This window comes from Acinonyx jubatus, chromosome D1, assembly GCF_027475565.1.
Source record: "Acinonyx jubatus isolate Ajub_Pintada_27869175 chromosome D1, VMU_Ajub_asm_v1.0, whole genome shotgun sequence".
Lineage (NCBI taxonomy): Eukaryota > Metazoa > Chordata > Mammalia > Carnivora > Felidae > Acinonyx > Acinonyx jubatus.
In genome coordinates, this window is record NC_069390.1 from 87,470,928 (window position 1) to 87,492,254 (window position 21,327).

Here is a 21,327-nt window from a genome sequence, read left to right on the forward strand (position 1 = left end):
TTATGTTTTTCCTTTGGCTATTTAATTGATCACATCATTTTGAACCTTGATTCTCTGTATTCATTTTGATAGCTCTTGTCCCTAATTAGTGTCATATTTATGGCTGACTCTTGGACCACATGGGTTTGAACTGTGCAGGTCCACTTATATGCAGATTTAAAAAATAAATACAGTGCAATACTGTGAACATATTTTTCTTAGGATTTTAATAACATTTTTTTCAAGTTTATTAGAAGAATACACCATATAATACATATAACACACGAAATGTATATTAATTGACTCTGTGTTATTGGTAAGACTTCTGGTCAGTAGTAGGACATTAGCAGTTAAGTTTTTGGGGAGTCAAAAGTTGTATCTAATCAAAAGTTAAGGCACCTTTAACTCCTGCATTGTTCAAGGGTCAGCTGCAGTTACTACAGTGATGTTTGTTCAGAAGGGTTGCCATGAGTTGTTTATAAAAGGTTAGATTACATTAAGGCAGGAAAATGTACAGTGCATCTTAGAAATATTTCTTTCATTAAGCAGTTATGATAAAAAAAGTGCTAGCACTTAAAACTAAATTTATTACTCTTTTTATTTAGTACCTATTTTGTATTGATCTTTACAAAAGTTAATTTAATCTTAAAAAAACGTGACCATTTGCTCAGGTTACCCAATGAAATGGTGGATTGATTCAGAATTCAAGTCTAGGTGTGCTTGACCTCAAAGTTTTCTTCAGTGCTACTCTATGTGTATTGGGAAATGACTTCTAAACATTTAATTCGGGCTGGGAAAGGGATATTTCCCAGATTTATACTCTTTGTTTTTTTAAAGATTTTATTTTTATTTTTTTAAAGATTTTGTTTTGAATATTAGAGGTTTACTTAAAGTGGTAGATTCTTAGAGACCACAAGTTGGTAGAGGGAGAGAGAGGATCTTAAGGAGGCTCCACGCCCAGTGCAGAGCCTGATGTGGGGCTTGATCCCATGATGGTGAGATCATGACCTGCACTGAAATCAGGAGTCAGATGCTTAACTGACTGGGTCACCCAGGTGCCCCTAAAGATTTTATTTTATTTTATTAAAAAAAATTTTTTTTAACATTTATTCGTTTTTTTGAGAGAGAGTGGGGGAGGGGTGCACACATACACAATCCAAAGCAGGCTCCAGCCTCTGAGCTGTCAGCACAGAGCCCAATGTGAGTCTCGAACTCACGAATCATGAGATCGTGACCTGAGCCAAAGTTGGCTGCTTAACCAACTGAGCCACCCAGGCACCCCTAAAGATTTTATTTTTTAAATGATCTCTCCACCCAATGTGGGGCTCAGACTTACAACCCCGAGATCAAGAATTATATGCTCCACGGGCCGAGCTAGTCAGGTGCCCCCCAGATTTATGTTTTTATATTTAGAATAACTAATTCTCTAATGTTACTCATGTACATATTCTCTCCTCACCCTAAGAATTATCTGGTCTAAATGTCAATAGTGCTGAGGTTAAGAAATCATGCTCTAAGTGTTTTAAGTAGTCCAGGTTTTACTTTGAATATGTAGGTGCTTTTGTATTCAGCTGACTATTATGATGATAGGTATTAGGATGTATGAGTGATACGAAGCTCCTTCTGCCTCCACAGTCCATATTCTTTTTCTCTTTTAAAATGTTTACTTTTGAGAGAGAGAGAGCACAAGCAAGGGAAGGGCAGAGAGAGAGGAGGACAGAAGATCCTAAGCGGGCTCTGTGCTGACAACAGTGAGCCCAATGTGGGAGTTGAACCCCCAATCCTGAGATCATGACCTGAGCCAAAGTTGGATGCTCAACCAACTGAGCCACCCAGACGCCCTCACAGCCCATTTTCTTAATCTGTCTGCTTCCCTACTTGGAAGCAGGTGGTCAGTGAGAGGAGAGCATGATGTTTATCCATTTCAATTCTAGAAAATCTGAGATTTAATCTAAAAGGCTTTTCTGAGTGGTGAAGGTTAGATTTTTTTTTTTTTTTTTTTATGTTTTAATGCTTATTTCTCTTAGAACTTTTGATGGGGGAAGAAAAAAGCTTGTGAAGAAGCATGAGCAACTAAGCTGACTTTTGTGTACTAACTCACTAGCCAGGATAATTTTTGAGGAGCTGTATTTGTGGCTTAATGCACACATTTGAAGGAATGGTTGCTTGGCATTCTGATATAAGTACTGTCTTTTTGCTGGGTTTTGAGTTTCAAGATCTGACCAGAATGTCACCATAGCACTTTTCCCAGTTTCTTCACAGTAACTTTCCCAGACTTGAGTTTGTGTTCCTTTGATCTAGATTGCTGATCCCACCTCCTTACACTTGAATTTCATTGTATACCTCTCACCAACCAGGAATAAGAGGTTCCCTATGCCTACTGGACTAGTATACTACTCTTGCTTGTTTTTCAAGAAGCTCTTCTTTATAATCCTCAGTTCAGGATTTGGTTTCACTCAGTGGTAAATATCTGTCTTATGTTATCAACTGCCAACATTATTTAAGTATTATTGACATGCCAGGAACTATTCCTAAGCCCCTTGCATGTATTACTGGTTTAATCATCACAGTTGCCTCATGAACTAGTTACTCATACTAATTTTTTTATTGTAAAATTTACATAACAAAATTTGCCATCCTAACCATTTTTAGATGCTCAGTAGTGTTAAGTATATTCTCATTGTTGTGAAACAGATCTCCAAAACTTTTACCTCTTTCAAAACTAATTCTCTGTGCCCATTAGACCACAACTCATTTCTCCCTCCTCACAGCCCCTGGTAAACCCCCATTTTACTTTCTGTCTCTATGAATAATGACTACTTTAGTTGCCTCATATAAGTGAAATCATACAGTGTTTTTCTTTTCATGGCAGACTTATTTCACTTAGCATAATGTCCGTAAGTTTCATCCATACTGTAGCATGTGACAAGATTTCCTTCCTTTTATAGGCTGAGTAATACCACGCTGTATGTATCTACCGCATTTTGTTTGTGCACTTGTTCATCGACGGACACTTGGGTTGCTCCCGCCTCCTGGTTATTGTGAACACTGCTGCTGTGAGCAGGAGTGTGCAGACATCTCTGAGATTCTGCTTTCAGTCCTTGAGATATGTACCAAGAAGTAGAATTGCTGGTTCCTATGGTAATTCGGTTTTTAATTTTTTGAGGAACTGCCATACCGTTTTCTATAGCAGCTGTACCACTTTACATTCCTACCAGCAGTACCCAGCATGGCAGTTTTTTTCCACATGCTCATTGGCACTTGTTATTTTCTATTATTTTTATTTTTTTGCTAGTAGCCATCCTAATGGATATGAAGTGGTATCTCATTGTGGTTTTGATTCGCATTTGCCTAATGATAGTGATACTGAGTATTTTTTCATATGCTTGTTGCCCATTTGTGTATCAGTTTTTGGAGAGCTATCGATTCAGGTTCTTGGCCCATTTTTTATTCGGGTTTATGTTGTTGTTGAGTCGTTGGAGTTTTAAAAATACATTCTGGGTATCAGTCTCTTACCAGATACATGATTTCAGATATGTTCTACCATTCTGTGGGTTGCCTTTTCACTTTGTTAATAGTGTCTTTTGATGCACAGAAAGTTTTTAATTTTGATGAAGTCTAGCTTATCGATTTTGTGTTTTGTTGCCTTGTCCTTTTGGTGTCATATCTAAGAAGTCACCAACAGTTAAGTGTTATGATGTTTTTTCCTTATGTGCTCTTCTAGAGTTTTATAATTTTAGCTCTTTTCTGTGGATCTTTGATCCTGTTTGAGTTAATTTTTCTGTATAGTATAAGGGTCCAATTTCATTTTTTTTTTTTTTTTGCATATGGACATCCAGTTTTCCCAATACCATGTTGAAAAGACTGCCCTTTCCGCATTGAATGGTCTTGGCACCGTTGTTGAAAATCATTTGACCAAATATGTGGGTATTTGTACTGTTTTTGTAGATGAGGTGATTGACATAGACATGTGACTGATACAGTATTAACACATTTTTTTAAAGAATTAACCCTGAAGTAATTTATATTTGGTACAGTAAGATGAAAGAGGTTTTTAGGGTTGTGAGGTCTTTTTTATGTGCTAGGAGAATAAGTATCAGTAACTGTGCACCCCAGTTCTGATAGGTTGTCAACTCTATGCACTAAGCCAGTGATTTTGAAACTCTTAGCAACAAAACTCCTATTTTCCTAAAGCAAAATCTTAGATGGACCTTCAGTGTTTCTACTGTTAATTAGTATTTTGTTAGTATATATTCATGTGAAAATGTATAATATTTACCCATTTTAGCTAGTGGATGATAACACAAGTTCATGCATTTGTTGTTTCCAGTGTGTTGAAAACATGTGTGTGTTATGGTTTTAAAAATTTGTGCCTGAGGGGCACCTGGGTGGCTCAGTTGGTTAAGCGTCTGACTTTGGCTCGGGATCATGATCTTGCAGTTTGTGAGTTCAAGCCCCATGTTGGGTTCTGTGCTGACAGCTCAGAGCCTGGATCTCGCTTCGAATTCTGTGCCTCCCTCTCTGTCTGTTCCTCCCCCACTCACACTCTGTCTCACTGTCTCTCTCTTTCCAAAATAAATAAAGAATAAAAAAATTTTTTTTTTAAATTTGTGCCTGTTATAGTTTTAAAAATAGGTAATCATGTACTTACAGGAACACCTTGAAATCAGATGTTTGCAGAACGCCTAAAGCTCGCTCAAGGCATCCCCTTCTGCCCTTTTTTAAATTAGATTTTAAAAATGTTTTTTCTTTTTTTAGAAAAAAAATATATTTGGAATATTATATATTTATATTTACTTTTTTGGTATATTTCTTTTTAGTGTACAATAACTGCCTTTGTTGTTGACTCATTTGGGAAAACAAACAGGTTCCCACATGTATGTTCAGCTATTTATTCTCTCTTGGGATACATTCTGACCTGACATTTTAAAAGCTTAACCAAAGTACATAAAACCATATGATTTTATTTTATTTTATTTTATTTTATTTTATTTTATTTTATTTTATTTTATATTTTATTTCTCTTCTCTTCTCTTCTCTTTTCTCTTCTCTTCTCTTCTCTTCTCTTTTCTCGAGAGTGTGAGAGTGAGAGGGAGAGAGAATCTTAAGCAGGCTCTGTACGCTCAGCATGGAGCCTGATGTGGGGCTTGATCCTGTGACCCTGGGATCATGACCTGAGCTGAAATTAAGAATCGGATGCTCAACTGACTGAGCCACTCAGGTGCCCCTAAAACCGTATCTTGAAACAATTTTAAAACAGTAGCTTTTGTTAGATTTAACAGCTCTTTATTTGTAAGTTGAGTTAAATTAATAGCATTAATTTAGTAGATATTTGCTACCTATCTATTAGAAGTGGATTTGTAGAGAATAAAAAGCAGGGCCTTTGGTTATGCTCTTCATGTTGTTAGAAATTAAAAAAAGAACATGAGGGCTAGAATAGTTTTAATTATAATATAGTACAAACTTTTTTAGAGGTTGAGTAAAAATTCAAAGCCTATGTTTTAATTCTATTGTAGTTTATGTCTAGCATGCCTGATGTCTTCTTTCATTAGTAAATATTGTTACTGAACATTTTGCCCAATATCCATATTTTCTCTTAATTTGTGTTTGAGGGGCAGACATTATTTCTCCATTTATATAAAGTTCCATTTTCATTTAGCATATGGTGATTTGGTAATGGCCAAACATAAATATCCATAAGTTTAGTTATAAAACTCATCAGAATTTGAAGGTTTTTCCTTCCCACAAAGATAGTAAAAGGAGGGGCACCTGCGTGGCTCAGTTGGTTAAGTGTCTGACTTCAGGTCATGATCTCATGGTTCATGAGTTCAAGCCCCGTGTAGGGCTCTGTAATGACAGCTCAGAGCTGGAGCCTGCTTCCAATTCTGTGTCTCCCTCTCTGTCTCTGCCCTTCCCTGTTTGCACTCTGTCTCTCTCTCAAAAATAAACATTTAAAAAAATTTTAGAAAAATAGTAAAAGGAATTTGTATATATCATTTCTAGTAATTTCCTGGTAAATAAGATTCTAACATATGGTTGACCCTTGAACAACGTAGGTTTGAACTGTGCAGGTCCAGTTAGACGTGGATTTTTTGAGAGTTGATAGCAGAAGCCACAGCGTTTAGAGCTGCCCACCCCAGTCTCCACGGATGGATTTGAATGTGCCTGGCCCAGAGGAGGTTGTACCTTTTGGCCTCTGAGTATATGGAGATGCCGTCTGAGACCTTAGCAGTCCCCAGGGCCTGGACCACACAGGGCTGTAGGATGCCGCTGCAGGGGTGGCTGGGTGGGGCACCCTGGGCGGGCAGGCATGGGGCAGGGCTGAAGTGCAAGAAGATACCCAGGGGGCAGGGATGGTGCTGTGCAGGCAGTCATGCCCCTGCTGTCCCTGACCCTCAAGTGTGGCCAGAGCTGCAGATGGCCTCAGGCCAGTGGTACACCTCCAGGCAAATGGGGTGGCTGTACTGCACCTCCAGGATGCTGTTGCTGCCAGCACACACACCAGGTGGCTGCCACTGACCCGAGGCCACCAGGCTGCAGACCATCTCCATCCCAGGGCCTGGCCTTGCTGCTACTACTGCTGCCTGTCCCTGTCCGGCCCATCTATAGGCAGATTTTGTCCACTAAAAGTATCTACAGTACTGTAAATGTATTTTCTCTTCCTTTTGATTTTCTTTGTATATACATATATACATATAAGAGTTATATGTATATAATATAAATTACTTATGTATGTAATATAAATTGTGTATATATATTATATATGTGTGTGTGTGTATATATATATGTGTGTATATATATATTTATTTATTTATTTATTTTGAGAGAGAGAGAAAGCATGAGCAGGGGAGGGCCAGAGAGAGAGGAGAGAACAAGAATCCCAAGCAGGCTCTGCACCATCAACATGGAGCCTGATGCAGGCCTCAAACCCATGAACTGTGAGATCATGACCTGAGCCGAAGTCAGTCGCCTAACCAACTGAGCCACTTAGGCACCACTTCTTTTGATTTTCCTAGTGACATTTTCTTTTCTCTAGCTTACGTTATTTTGAGAATACAGTGTATAATACATGTACAAAATTGTTTTTGTTTTCAAGTTTATTTTTGAGAGAGACAGCATGAACAGAGGTGGGGCAGAGAGAGTGGGAGAGTGAGAGTGAGAGTGAGAGAGAGAGAGAGAGAGACATAAGCAAGCTCTGCACTGTGAGCGTGGAGCCTGATACGGGGCTTGAACTCACCGACCATGAGATCAGAACCTGAGCTGAAACCAAGAGTCACACGCTTAACTGACTGAGCCCCCCAGGTGCCCCCAAAATATGTGTTAATCAACTGTTTACGTTATTGGTAATGCTTTTGGGCAACAGTAGACTATTAGGTTTTTGGGGAGTCAAAGTTATGCGTGGATTTTGAACTGTGGGGCATGGGGCAGTCTGCCCCAACCCCTGTACTGTTCATGGGTCAACTGTATTTAGTTTGCCTTTTTTTTGGTTTATTTTGAGAGAGAAAGAGACAGTGCAAGTTGGGGAGGGGCAGAGAGAGAGGGAAAGAGAGAGAATCCCAAGCAGGCCCTGCACTGTCAGTGCAGAGCCTGATGGGAGCTCAAACCCACAAATCCATAAAATCACGACCTGAGAGGAAACCAAGAGTCAGACGCTTAACTGACTGAGTCACCCAGTCAGTTTGCCTTTTTTTCCCCACTGCACTATTAATATTCTGGGGATCATTTAGTGAGATGTTTTGAGTCTAAATTCCTTGATTAATAGAACAAATTGCCGTGTCAAAAATTTGCTTCTGGTAGGAAGCAGTTTTCATACATTTATTTGTTTATGTCGTGAAAACTATTTGGTGAATTGCTCATCCCCGCTTCTTTAGCTTAGGAGAGTTTGGTTATTACTGGCTTTTTCTTTTAGCAGCACTGTTTCTTCAAAATTAGGGCCCTGGCATTAGCATGTAGAACTAAATTCAGGTAGCTAGAGCTATTCTGTTATAGATTAATCTCTAGAAGGTAGGAAGGGAAGTTCAGAAGCAGGAAAACAGTTTTAGAAAATTTTCATATTAGTCTTAGCTAGATTAGTGATATGAAAAATACGTTTGTAGCGTTTCAGGGATATGGACGCTAGAAGTAGACAAAAAAACCCTCTTGGTTAAGTGAGCCCTATAAAGGCACTTCACTAGTGGTTTAGAAATATTTCTGAGTTACTTTTATGCAAAATCTGGAGTGACTTTTTCTTCTGTTTAGCCCTGTTCAGAGCCACCTCATGCTCAATTTTGACAATATTTCTGTAATTTTGACACTATTCCTATAATCTTTGCTATGTGATTTCTTTTTGCTTCTTTCAGCTGTCTTCCTTTGCACTGTGTGCTCATGAAAATAAAAAATCTGAGATTGGACCCATTTTCTCTGAAGAGTATCATGTTTAGCACAGATTTGGTGGCTCAGTAAATGTTAAGTTGTATTGTGAGCCTTCTGGAAGCATTTGCCTTAGTTAGAAACAATTCTGGAAAGCTTCCTGTGTGGAGGACGCAGTCTCTTATCTTGGTACCAGCAAAGTCCTCTGCATCTTGTTTCAGTTTGTGTCCTTGTACTTAGCTCTGCTGGCAGAAAAATTTATTTCAAAGATGCTTATGTAGTCCCTTTTTTGATTACTTATTGGTTAATTTTGGGGAGGGGGTAATTTTTGATTGTTCAGCTAAAATAACAGTGTTTTGTTGTCCTAGAATAGGTTTTGGAGGTTGCTATTAGCACATGAGAGTAATGGGAATTTATTTAAAAATTGGTGGCTTAAATGGACAGTTTTAACAATTAAATATTTTTATGCGTAGAGTTTTTAAAATGTACAAAGATAAAATTACTTTTATTCTAAGTTATTACATATTTGTATTATTTATCCTAAATATATTCTTTAGGCTCTTTTCTATTTTAAAGTAAATTTTATAACTTTGAGATCTCTCATGTAAGCATATTTATTGTTAGATTTTAAGAAAGAACTTTTAGCTGTATAACTTTATAAAATCCCATAATATATTTCTTTATATTTTATCATGTATGATTTAAAATAGAGAAGGACAATAAGGATGAGAAAAATCCTGAAAAGCAAAGTCAGTGAAAGCTTTACAAAATAATAAGTATGTTAAATATGACAAGAAATCACAAGACCATTTATGGCCAGTGATGTCTTTTGTGTTTGGCTAGAATCAACATCATTTATGCCCAGGTAAATAAATTATTTTGTTTCACAAAAGAGATTTAATAATTTATGGTGGAAGCGTAAATGAAATACTGTGGCCCTTCAGTTAAGTAACACACATGCAGCCCTCTCAGATGTAAAAGTTCAGTCAGTGTGGTTGTTGCAGCTCATGTCATTGAAGGAATGGGGACAAAAGTTTGTTTGTAACTACCATGGAAGTGAGTACAAAGACGTCAGTGACCTTTGAACTTCTGTGGCTGTGCATCTGAACAAGGAATTGTTTGAGGATGGGAAAAGCTGCCAGTAGACTTGGGATATGCTTTCTCCTTGCTTTCTACAGAATTGTTGAATGACCCTACTCCAGAAAAACAAAAAAGCAGAAACCAAAAAACAAAACAAAACAAAACAAAACTTAATTGGAAGAAATTCTTCTTAGTCTCAGGAGAATCTTATGTCCACACAGCTAAATCTGATTAGGTATTCATATCTCAAAGTGATAGTCTCTATAAAAATACTGTCTTCACTTACAAAAACGGCAACATTACTTACTGCTGTTTTATGCATTGACAAGCCTGGTGGATGCTTGTGGTTCCTTCCTTTGCAGTTGTTATCTTTTTAAAACCTCTTCTTCAGCTCTAGTGGTGGAAAAGTCCTTTCTGTATCTGGGTCACACTGATTCCTTAGTTTTCTGTTACATTGTTTAAAGGTTGGACATTATTCAGAGAGTAAAACCCATAAATATTTGTCGAGTGAATGAGTGAATAAATGCACAGGAAAAGTGTTGTTTTTGTGTCAGAAAGTAGGAATAATGGCGTTTGTAGTACTTTTTTTTTCTCCCAAGGTGGTTAATAAAAATCTAGTAACATCTCTCAGTATGAGAATATCATAAATACAGTAATCTCTTTTGCAGATAGAGTCCCTCAGCCTTTGAGTTTACTTCTCTTGCTTGCACTAGCTAGTGTTCACATTGGGGCTCCAATAACATGGTTTTATTTATGTATTTATGTATTTATTTATTTATTTATTTATTTTTGAGAGAGAGAGAGAGAGAGAGAGAGAGAGAAACCGTGAATGGGGAGAGGGACAGCGAGAGGGAGAGAGAGAATCTCAAGAAAGCTCCACGCTGGGTTTGGAGCCCAATGTGGGCCTTGATCCCATGATCATGAGCCAAAATCAAGAGTTGGATGCTTAACCAGCTGAGCCACCCAGGTGCCCAACATGGTTTTATATCAAACTTGTTGTTTTTGAAAAGTCTGAGGAATAAGTACTACTATTATCATTTTGGAGAAAATCTGACTCTGGTTCGTATGGTTGCATATCTCTTTTGCCCATGATTAATAAGGCAAGAAATCAGTGCACCGATTCACCATTAAATAGTACATGTGCTTTGAGGTGGTGCCTCCTTCCTATAAATAAAGCATGTGTGCGTTTCTTTTCATATACTTTTACGTAGCTCTCTTTCTGATCAGTATGTAGCACCATACATTTATAGGTTATGATACGTTACAGAGATCTGTGATCATACTGCTTAACTGGAGCCATTGAGATGGAGTCTTGACTTCATTAGCAGCTTTGACTTTGTGAGTGAGAAGGGGAAAGATGTGAAAAATGAGTATAGCAGTTATAAGAAAAACGACTTTTAGAGTAATTAAAATTTTTTTTAAATGTTTGCTTATTTTTGAGAGAGAGACAGAGTGTGAGTGGGGAAGGGGCAGAGAGAGAGGGAGACACAGAGTCCCAAGCAGGCTCCAGGCTCCGAGCTGTCAGCACAGAGCCCGATGCGGGGCATGAAATCGCAAACCACATGATCATGACCTGAGCCAAAGTAACATGCTTAACTGACTGAGCCACACAGATGCCCCTTTAAAGTAATTTTTAAGTAACTTTTCAAAATGTGTTTGTGTATTAAAACACTGATTCATGAGAAGTTTAACATAAATTCTTAATGATTGATACTTGGAGAAGTTTCTTCATTATATTCCATCTGAAAAATTACTTAGGAGGGTTAGCCTTGACGCTTGAATCAGCTACTCTTCTGGAATACAGCAGTTAACTGGCAGAAATTCTTCTCTTTTTAGGCCTAAAATGCCTAGGATGACTAAACCAGTCCTTCCGTGGGGGTAGAGTTGTGGAAAGGAGGGCACTGCTTCTGTGAAGGGAAACTGGCTGTCAGGGAAGATGGTTGGTAGAGAATGGGAGCTAGGAGCTGGATAGGGATAAAAGGAGGGACATAGAAGTTACGGATAGCTGCACAGGAGCACTCTTTCAGATCCCAATCTGCAAGAAACCAGAGAATGGAATCAGAACAGTCAGCTGCAAGCATCAGATGATGTGTATCTGGTAGATCAGATAATCCTTAAATGTTTTTATGATTAAAAAAAATTAAACTTCCTTAGGTTTTCTGATACATATCTTTAATTCAGGTTAGCTTTGGTTTATTTTAAAGTCTTTCCTATGATATGTATTGAACTTAGTTTAGACTTTAATGTGATAGTTTTTAAAAAATATTTTAACATCCAACGTGGGGCTCAGGCTCACGTCCCCAAGATCAAAAGTTGCACACTCTACTGATTGAGCCACCCGGGTACCCCTACTGTGATAGTTTTTTGAGAACAACTAAACCCTTGCATAAAACAGACTGTATTTGACAGAACATGGTAGAATTGTAACATTTACTGAATTGAACAGTCCCTTTTTCAAATCTTCCACGAAATAGTGAATTTACTATACTGGACAAAAGTAAGCATTTCTTTGAATAGTCCACCGCATTTCATTAAATGGATACTTCATGCAAAGAAGAGATAAAAAGGAGTGCTGAAGAATATGAGAAATACTGGTTAAATTATAGCATTATTCACACCTAGTATAGTGAGAGGAAAAGTTTGTGTTCTGATAACTGTGTATCAGAGGAAAAGTGCTACGTTACTTGAATTTATGAAATTGCAAATGTTAGCTAAGTTAATTTGGATGAATGGTGAATAATGCTTTAGGTCAGAAAAGGGCAGACTGAGAATTCATTGTTCATTCTGAAAAAAATTGTCAGGAAATAAATGCTGTCTTTAGGATTTAAGCAGTTCTGTTTTGTTTTTGTTTTTGCTTTCTTGGTTTTCTTTTTAGAACTTTTTTTTTTATTAATTATTACTACATCTAAGAACTGAGTGTTTTAGAAAACTTTGTTCAGAGTTTTGGTGATTTTTAAAAGATTATGATGGAAATATGAAAGGAAAACAGTCTGGACATCTTGTAAATTGCTAGATAAGGTATACACGGGATTCATTATTAGCACATTAAGTACTCACCTTAGAGGGGGAAGATTCCTGATGCCTATCTAATATCCAGTCTCCCCTTTTCCTTACTAATCAATGCAAATTTTACTTCAAGTAGAAGTGTGTCTAGCTAAAAAATTTCTTAGTCTCCCTTTCAGCTGAGGTAGCCATGTGACATAGTCTTGGTTAGTGAGGTGTAGGCAGAAATGCCTGGATTAAGTTTTTGGGAAGCTCTTTTACCCATTTCTTTTTTTTCTTGTCTGGACATTAGACATGATAACTGGAGCTGAACCAGTATTCTTGAGACTTTTAAAGAAAACCCGAGAGATTTGCAGAGATTTTAGCCTGTGTATTCTTTAGCTGCCAGGCCAACAGCCAGTGGTTTTTTCAGAATTTCCATTTCATGAGAAGAGTAAACCCCTGTCTTGTTTAAGCCACTGTAATTTGGACTTTTGTTGTACACATCAGAACATTATTCCTAACTGATAAAATAACTTACATGCCAATTATGACATGCTTTCAGGAGATTTGGAATCTTCTGGTTATAATTTAACAAGGGATTTATCTAACTCCAAATCCAGAAGACCATGGGATTTGGGGGATTATTTCTGTCTTTTAGACTTGATTGAACCAGCTGGATAACCAACTGTATGGATAGTGGTTGCTGCTGGAGGTTTGAAGGAAATACAAGGAAGTATTCAAACTGTTCAAGCATTTCCCACTGTCATTTTATCCTCTCTTTCATTTCAAGTCCCTGGCTTCATCTGGCTATATAATCTATATTGAAACTATTACAGCTCCCTCTGAATGGAGAGGATTCAGGAAGTTTTGGTACAGTTAGGGTCATCTGGATTGGTTAGTATTGGGAATCTTACTGATGACCTGATCTCCCTCAAACCAAGATTAATTGTGGCAATTGTCCTCCCACACCCCCTTTTTAAAACTTACTTATGTGTAGTATACATACAGGGGAGAGTACACATGTATACATGTATAGCTCTGTGGCTTTTCACAAACAACATGTCTGTGTAACCAGCATCTGGTCAGGAAACAAAGAAGTTCCTCTATTGCCCTTGAGGATTATTACTATCCAGACTTCTAGCAGTATAGAGTAGTTTTTGCCTGTATTTGTATTTCACATACATGGAATCATGCAGAATGTATTCTTGTGTCTGGTATATTTTGTTTGACATTCTCCGTGAGATTTCTCTATACTTTTATACATTTATAATTATGTATAATTATAGACCATTCATTCTCATTGCTTTTAGCATTCTGTCATGTGGCTGCCTGTTTTCAATGTGTGTATCTCATCTACTGTTGCTGAGCATTTGGATTGTTCCAGTTTTGACTATTATGAATAACTGCTGCCAAGAACATTCTGGTACATACCTTTTGGTAAACATCTGTAAGTGTTCTATTGGCTATATACCTTGGAATGGAATTGCTGGATCATAGGATATCAGTAGTGTATGAGAGTTTTAGTTCCTTTCTGTTTTCACCTGCACTGGATGTTGTCATTGTTTTTAACTTAATCATGCTGGTGGGTGTATATTTTGTGAAGCACCTGTTCAAGTCTTGCTCACTTTTCTGGGGAGTTGTGTGCCTTTTCTTATTGTTGGTGGGAGTCTTCTTTTGTATTCTGGATACTAATCCTTTGCCATACGTGTGTTGTGAATATCTTGTCCTATTCTGTGAGTTACTCTTACATTCCTTGAATCTTTTTTTGAGGTACAGGTCTTAATATAATCCAGTTTGTCATCTTATCCTTTATGGTTAGTGCTTTTTGGCTATTGTTAAAAAATAACTTCACCTAATGTCACAAAGATGATCTGTATTTTCATCTATAAAAGCTTTATTGTTTTACTTTTTATAGTTAAATCTTCCCTGAGTTTTGTGTAGAATATGGGGGGAGTCACAATACAGTTGTTTTCCATATGGATATTTAGTTGAGTCAGCACCATTGATTAAAAAGACTGTTCTTTCCTTACTACACCGCATTGTCAGTCTTGTCATAAATCAGATAACCAAATATATGTGGATTGTTTCTGAACTTTTGTATTGTGTTCCATTAGTTAGTTTTTCTTCTCTTTTGCGAATATCATACTGTCTTAATTACTATAATTTTATAGCAGGGTTTGTTAACTTTAGTGTTAAGTTCTCGAGCTTTATTCTTCTTTAAGATGGCCTTAGTTGACCTTGGTGATTGATAACTCAGGTGGAATTAATATTCATTTTGTATGCCTTCTCACTTCTACCATACACATCCTCCAACCAACTGACTGAAATACTGGTTTAATTTATTTAGCTATCTAGAGAACCCAGTTAGGACCTCTAACCTCTTAATGGATTTTCAGATTTGTTGAGTAAACAGAAAATAATTTCTTGGTGCACACATAATACATTACATTTAAAATCTGTGTTCACTTTTAGCATAAATCACTGCACTGTGTAGTAATCAGATATTTAGTTCAAATGTGTGTATTTAATTGCATTGATGCTTAATTTTCTCATTTGTAAGTAATCAGCTGTTTTGTTTATCATGACCAGCTCTGTAGATGCCATGTTTAGGAATTAGTTCGCTTCAAAAAGATGAAACAGGAATAGTGAAATAAAAATAAGATGAATCCATCTGGAAGAATGAATCATCTGTGCATGACATTTAAAGGCACTGATCTTTGTTAGTAATGTGAGATTGTCAGCTGGAAGAGATTTCTCCTCAATATCCTGCCTTCTTTTCCCCTTCCATTTCACATTGATTCAGTTGGGGAAAATCACAAGGTTTTAAAGTAAAATAGTAATCACTTTTCTTCAAAACTGATCATTCATAATTTTCCTTATTTTCTTCGGGGAGTAGGGAAGAGGAAGGAGGAAGGTAAGTTGGGAATATTCTGGGTACAGTAACTGTGTGTTCCCATATGATACATGCATTCATGCAGAATACATTATTTAAAACGGAGACTGTGTTGGGAAATTCAAAATATATGATCATTACAATAACTTTGGGAATGTTTTTTCTAGTTTTTAAAATAGGGGCCGAATAATCGGAGATCTATATGCATATGGACTGCTTGAGTTTTTTTTCCCCTTTGAATTAATAAGTAGTGAGTTGTAAGAGTTTATGTTTGACTCAGAAATTGGAACTGAATGTGAGTTAGGCATATATGGCTCTAATCACACCTATTTTCTTTTCTTTTCTTTTTAAAATTTTTTAAGTTTATTTATTTTGAGAGAGAGAGAGAGACAGTAAAGTGAGGGAGGGGCAGAGAGAAAAGGAGACAGAGAATCCCAAGCAGGTTCCATGCTGCCAGCACAGAGTCTGATGCGGGGCTCGAACCCACTAAACAGTGAGTTCGTGACCTGAGCTGAAACCAAGAGTTGGATGCTTTTAACTGACTGAGCCCTGCAGGTGCCCCACACCTGTTTTTTTTTTTGTTTTTTTTGTTTTTTTTTTTAACGTTTATTTATATTTGAGACAGAGAGAGACAGAGCATGAACGGGGGAGGGTCAGAGAGAGAGGGAGACACAGGATCTGAAACAGGCTCCAGGCTCTGAGCGGTCAGCACAGAGCCTGACGCGGGGCTCGAACTCACGGACCGCGAGATCATGCCCTGAGCCGAAGTCGGACACTCAACCGACTGAGCCACCCAGGCGCCCTCACACCTGTTTTTTTAAATTACAAATAAATAATTACTATTTCATTTATAATGTAATTTTAATGGAATTAGACTTGAACAGTTAAAAATTATGTAATCATATCCTGTTTGAGTTAGGAATACTAACCAACCTAAATTTGCTTTTATACCTGGGCAGCAGCCCATTTATACAGCCGTATGGTGGGAAGAAGTGCTGATGTGTTAGTGGGTCAGGCACACATTTTCGCCTAAAGATCTCAGTGCAGCATTTATTGAACAGGTATTTATTGAGTGCATATTGATTTTCAAATAGTTTGTAAGCACTGGGAGTATAAAGATGATTATATATACCTATGATTTCTGCCATCATAGGACTTTCCAACTAGAGTTGTGTGCCTCAGGCTTATAACTTGGTATATTTGTGCACCAGTAATAATAATTTTTTCTCCAGTTTTATTTGGATACAATTGATATAATATTGTGTAGGTTTAGGGAGTCTAATGTGATGGTTTGATACACATAGGCATTGCAAAATGTTTACCAGCTAAGGTTGGTTAACACATCCTTCACCTGTCATAATTACAAATATTTGTTGTTGTTAGGGTGAAAATAATCTACTCTCAGCAACTTTCAAGTATACAATACAGTTTTGTTAACTATAGTTACTTAGTCACTATATTATACATTGGATCCTCAGAACTTACCTTATATTGAAGATTGAAGAACTTACCTTATATTGAAGATATTGAAGACTCTCCAGTCCCCGGCAACCACTAATCTGCTCTCTTTCTGTGAGTAAATAATTTTTGATTGCCCTTCAAGGATTCAGGGTTTCTACTCCTGTTAAGAGTAAAATTTCTAGGGCACTGTGTTAGCATCAGATTTTTGTGTATTGTGGGCTGTTTTTCTTCAGCTAATTAGTTAATAGCCTGTAACCTGGCTGGATTTAGCCTTTTACACTCTGTGTAGGGCATATTCTATCTGAAACTATCATGCCTCTGTTTTTGAGTGTGGAAATGGGCATCCAGAGTGAATGTACACTGCATGTCCTTATATATCATGTTTCCTCATCTAGTAGTCTTTTTACTTGCTTGCATTGGAAAATAACGAGAATATGTACACCTACCTATCAATAAACTATGGCCATATTTGGTAACACAGAGTATGTCCAGAATAGATGGGATCTGTTTACTTATATCAGTCAGTTCTTGTTTAAATGTTTTTATTTATTTTTGAGACAGAGACAGAGCATGAGCAGGGGAGGGGCAGAGAGAGAGGGAGACACAGAATCTGAAACGGGCTCCAGGCTCTGAGCTGTCAGCACGGAGCCCGATGCGGGGCTTGAACTCACGGACCGTGAGATCATGACCTGAGCCGAAGTCGGACGCTTAACTGACTGAGCCACCCAGGCGCCCCTCTTGCATCTTTTTAAAAAATTCTTTTAACATTTATTTATTTTTAAGAGATAGAGTGTGAGCAGGGGAGGGGCAGAGAGAGAGGTAGCCACAGAATCCGAAGCAGGCTCCAGGCTCTGAGCCGTCAGCACAGAGCCCGGCGTGGGGCTCGAACTCACAGACTATGAGATCATGACCTGAACTGAAGTCAGATGCTCAACCGACTGAGCCACCCAGGCTCCCCCAGTCAGTTCTTGTTTAAAAAGCTAAGCAAAGCAAGGTAATGAACAGGGAGAGGGATGGATCTATATCAGACAAAGTTTAGATGATTACTCCTCAGGCATCTAGAAGTAGAAGGGTTAAGTAGGTTTGGTGCCCCATTCCATCCTTGTTCTCTTTGTTTCTGGCTCTGCCAACTTGCAGGATCTTCCCTCTACCTTCTTAACTTCCTGACTCTCCAGTCCCTTCCTTAAGGCACAGCTGGGCTTACTTTATCTAGACAGTTCTACTTTTACACCTTTTATTTCATTTTATTATTTTTTTTAAAGTTTTTTCTCTTAAAATCATTTATTCATTTTTGAGAAAGAATGCAAGCAGGGGAAGGGCAGAGAGAAGGGGAGAATCTCAGGCAGGCTCCACACTATCAGTGCAGAGCCTGATGTGAGGCTCGAACTCACAAAACTGTAAGATTGTGACCAGAGCCAAAATCAAGAGTTAGACACTTAACTGACTGAGCCACCCAGGCACCCCCTAGTTTTTATGTAATTTTAAGTTTATTTATTTTGAGAGCTAGTGGAGAGGGGCAGAGAGAGAGAGTGGGAGATAGAGAATCCCAAGCAGGCTCTGCAGAGCCCGAGGCAGAGCTTGCTCATGACCTGAACGCAGTCTGGTGGAGGATAGTTAACTGACTGAAGCATCCCTACTTTTGCACCTTTTAAACCAATGTCAAGTTTGTCTGCCTCTGTCTTCACAGCTACTACTCTAGTTCTGAGAGACAGCTCTTTCTCTTCCAGTTATTGCAGTGGCCTCCTTATTCTTTCTGTCTAAAACTTTTACATTCCAGTTCACTCTTCCTCCACTTTTTTTTAAAAAGGTTATTTATTTTGAGAGAGAGAGAGAGAGAGAGAGAGAATGAGAATCCCAAGCAGGCTCTGTGCTAGCAGCACAGAGCTTGATGTGGTTCTCTATCTCACGAACCGTGAGGTCATGACCTGAGCTGAAATCAAGAGTCAGATGCTTAACTGACTGAGCCACCCAGGCACCCCCATTCTTCCTCCATTTTAAAGCCAGAATAATTTTACTGAGACGTGCTTGTGGCAACTCAGGGAGCTTCCCTAGGTGATATTTCCTGGGTTTAGAGTTTGGCCTAGAGAGAGGCTAAAGCATGGCCGGTAGAAGGAATAGCATTGTTACATCAAGGAGCCGGCCTCCAAGAAAGATTGTAGTTCTTTTAAACCTAATAGCCATTTACCTACAGGCATGCTGGCAGAGTCAGTCATACTCCTGTATGGTGGTGTATTTTTGCTTTAATTCAAATACAAATACACTTGAATCTTGGTTCTCTTACACTGTTGAATTTGAAAGACCTGTTCGACCATTTCTGTCTAATGACTTGTTCTTACTAACACTTTCCTGGGGTATTTGACTTACTCTACTGTGTTTTTTTGTTTGATAGAAATAACTAGTTTGTAATGGTGATCGGTGTTTTGCTCAATGCAGCAAATGTCTTTGGTGAGTTGGAATCTCTTGTTGAGGGCAGAAATTGCCAGTTAAACTGTTAATTGAAAGCAGTATATTAGCATAGGCAGCATCCTGAAAACAGTACAGTTAGTACAGGTACCATCTGCTAATTAGCTGACCGTTGTCGCTGCTTAGCCAGTTTTTTGATAGTAGATCCTAGTGGAGCTTTTTGCTTTATTCCATTGATGACCAAAGACTAGCTATGGCTGTGGCTGAGAGTAAAGCTTTTAAGGTCAAAAGAGAATGATTAGTGTAAGGGATGGTAAAGGTGTTAAAGATGGTAAAAATATACTGTAGAGGTAAGCTTACTATTAGTTTAGCATTGGTTCTAAACTATAAATTGTCTCCCTTTTTTTCTGTGATGGTGACAATACAAAGGTGAGGCGTGTAATCACACTGGTATGTTTGCAGTAAAGTTCCTTTGTTCTCTCTCTCTCTCTCTCTTTTTTTAAGTAGGCTCCACACCAAACATGGGGTTGAACTCACGACCCTCAGATCAAGGTCCGTATGCTCTACCGACTGAGCCAGCCAGGCACCACTTCCTTTGTTGTCTTTAATCTTCAATATTTTCTACTTTACTTCTTAGATAATATTTGAGTTATAAATATGAGGCATTCATGTGTTATAGATATGTTTCAATAAGATTATTAGACATATTTCAAATATGTAACAAATACATAATTTTAAAATGCAGTTGCGTTTAAACATTGAGCTTAAGAGGAGTAGACGCCATTATCTGTCCTTTCATGAATATATTTTCATGTGTTCATATATTCCACTTATTTTTAAAAGTTTACTTTTGTGTGCCATGTGGTTTTTACATTCAGAGGCACATTTTCTTCTTCGTGAAACTGTTCCAAGATTTTGTGATGTAGGCTGATGGAAAAATGACTCATTTAACAGAATTGTATTTGACAGTCAGGACTGTTGGAGCATATCATATTTCATTAAGGGAGGAGAGATGCTTGAGAAAAGGAGTCTGTTAACCAGATAAAAGTATTGGTGTCTTTGCTAACTTAATTATCTTACCGCCATCAGCTTTGGAGTTACTTAGTGGTGCCTCATCAAGATAGGATCAACTGTCTTGTCTACTGTTGTAGAATTCTCTTTACCAATATCTAAGAAATCACAACTTGCTAGTTTAAACTAGTATTTTGGGATCTAAGCCAAAGGTGAGGTTAGATTTTAGCATTTAGTATGACTTGGTAACCTTTGTTTCTTGAATAAGTGACTCTTCAGAAGGCAAAAATAATGTAAAAGAATTCATACGCTGCTGGTGGTATGTTAAGTGGTGAGATTTTTCTGAGGGGTAGAAAGATTTAACCTAAGATATTCAGTGTAGTATTACGTCTAATGGTGAAAATTCAGCAAGTCACAATGTCCAACAAAAGAAATAGTTCATTATGATGTATCCATATAGAGGAATGTTACCCATTTATAAAATTTCTTTCTGAAGACTTAATAGCAAGGGAAAATCATGATATAAAAGTGAGAGTTATAAAGAACTCTATAAGATGTTGAGCTCTGTCAAATGGTAGCAATTAGAAACATGAGTCAGGAGTGCCTGGGTGGCTCAGTTGGTTATGCGTCCAGCTCTCAGTTTCGGCTCAGGTCATGATCTCACAGTTTGGTAGGTTTGAGCCCCACATCAGACTCTGTGCTGACAGTGCAGAGCCTGCTTGGGATTCTCTCTCTCTCCCGCTGTCTTTGCCCCGCCCCTAGTCATGCTGTCTCTGTTTCTCTCAAATAGATAAACTTTAAAAACAAAAACAAACCATGAGTCAGACCTTTATATACAGACCTGGAAAGATCATTAAATGCAAAAAAGCAAGTTGTAGAATAATGCACACATGCACAGAAAAAACTAAGATATTTATAAAAATGCACTGAATGAATCATTTATATTCATATATAGGCATGTACAGGCATAGAAAAAAACTCTGGTTCATCAAATTATTAACAGCAGTGACTGCAGTTGGAGATAGGAAAAGACATACTTTGACTCCTACGTGGATTTTAACAATGAGAGTATATTTGTATGTTAATTTGTAATTTAAAGTAAAGAATTTAAGAAAAGCCCTGAAACTTAAGATTCAATACTATAAAGAAAAAAAATTCTCTAAGAT

The 21,327-nt window shown here is 37.8% G+C and overlaps 1 protein-coding gene across 6 annotated transcripts in view; it reads left to right on the forward strand.

Annotated features, from left to right (window-relative positions):
* The window catches only part of ARHGAP32 (Rho GTPase activating protein 32), a 298,406-nt gene that overhangs the window by 12,305 nt on the left and 264,774 nt on the right, over positions 1-21,327 (forward strand). For 3 of the 6 annotated variants that reach the window (XM_053203871.1, XM_053203872.1, XM_053203881.1), the window contains exon 1: positions 8,825-13,840. The exons of the other annotated variants lie outside the window; for them this stretch is intronic. In XM_053203871.1, coding sequence (XP_053059846.1) covers positions 13,576-13,840 — 265 coding nt within the window. In that variant the 5' untranslated portion in view covers positions 8,825-13,575. Of the gene's footprint in view, positions 1-8,824; positions 13,841-21,327 lie in introns of those variants that run through there. 6 annotated transcript variants of the gene reach the window in all.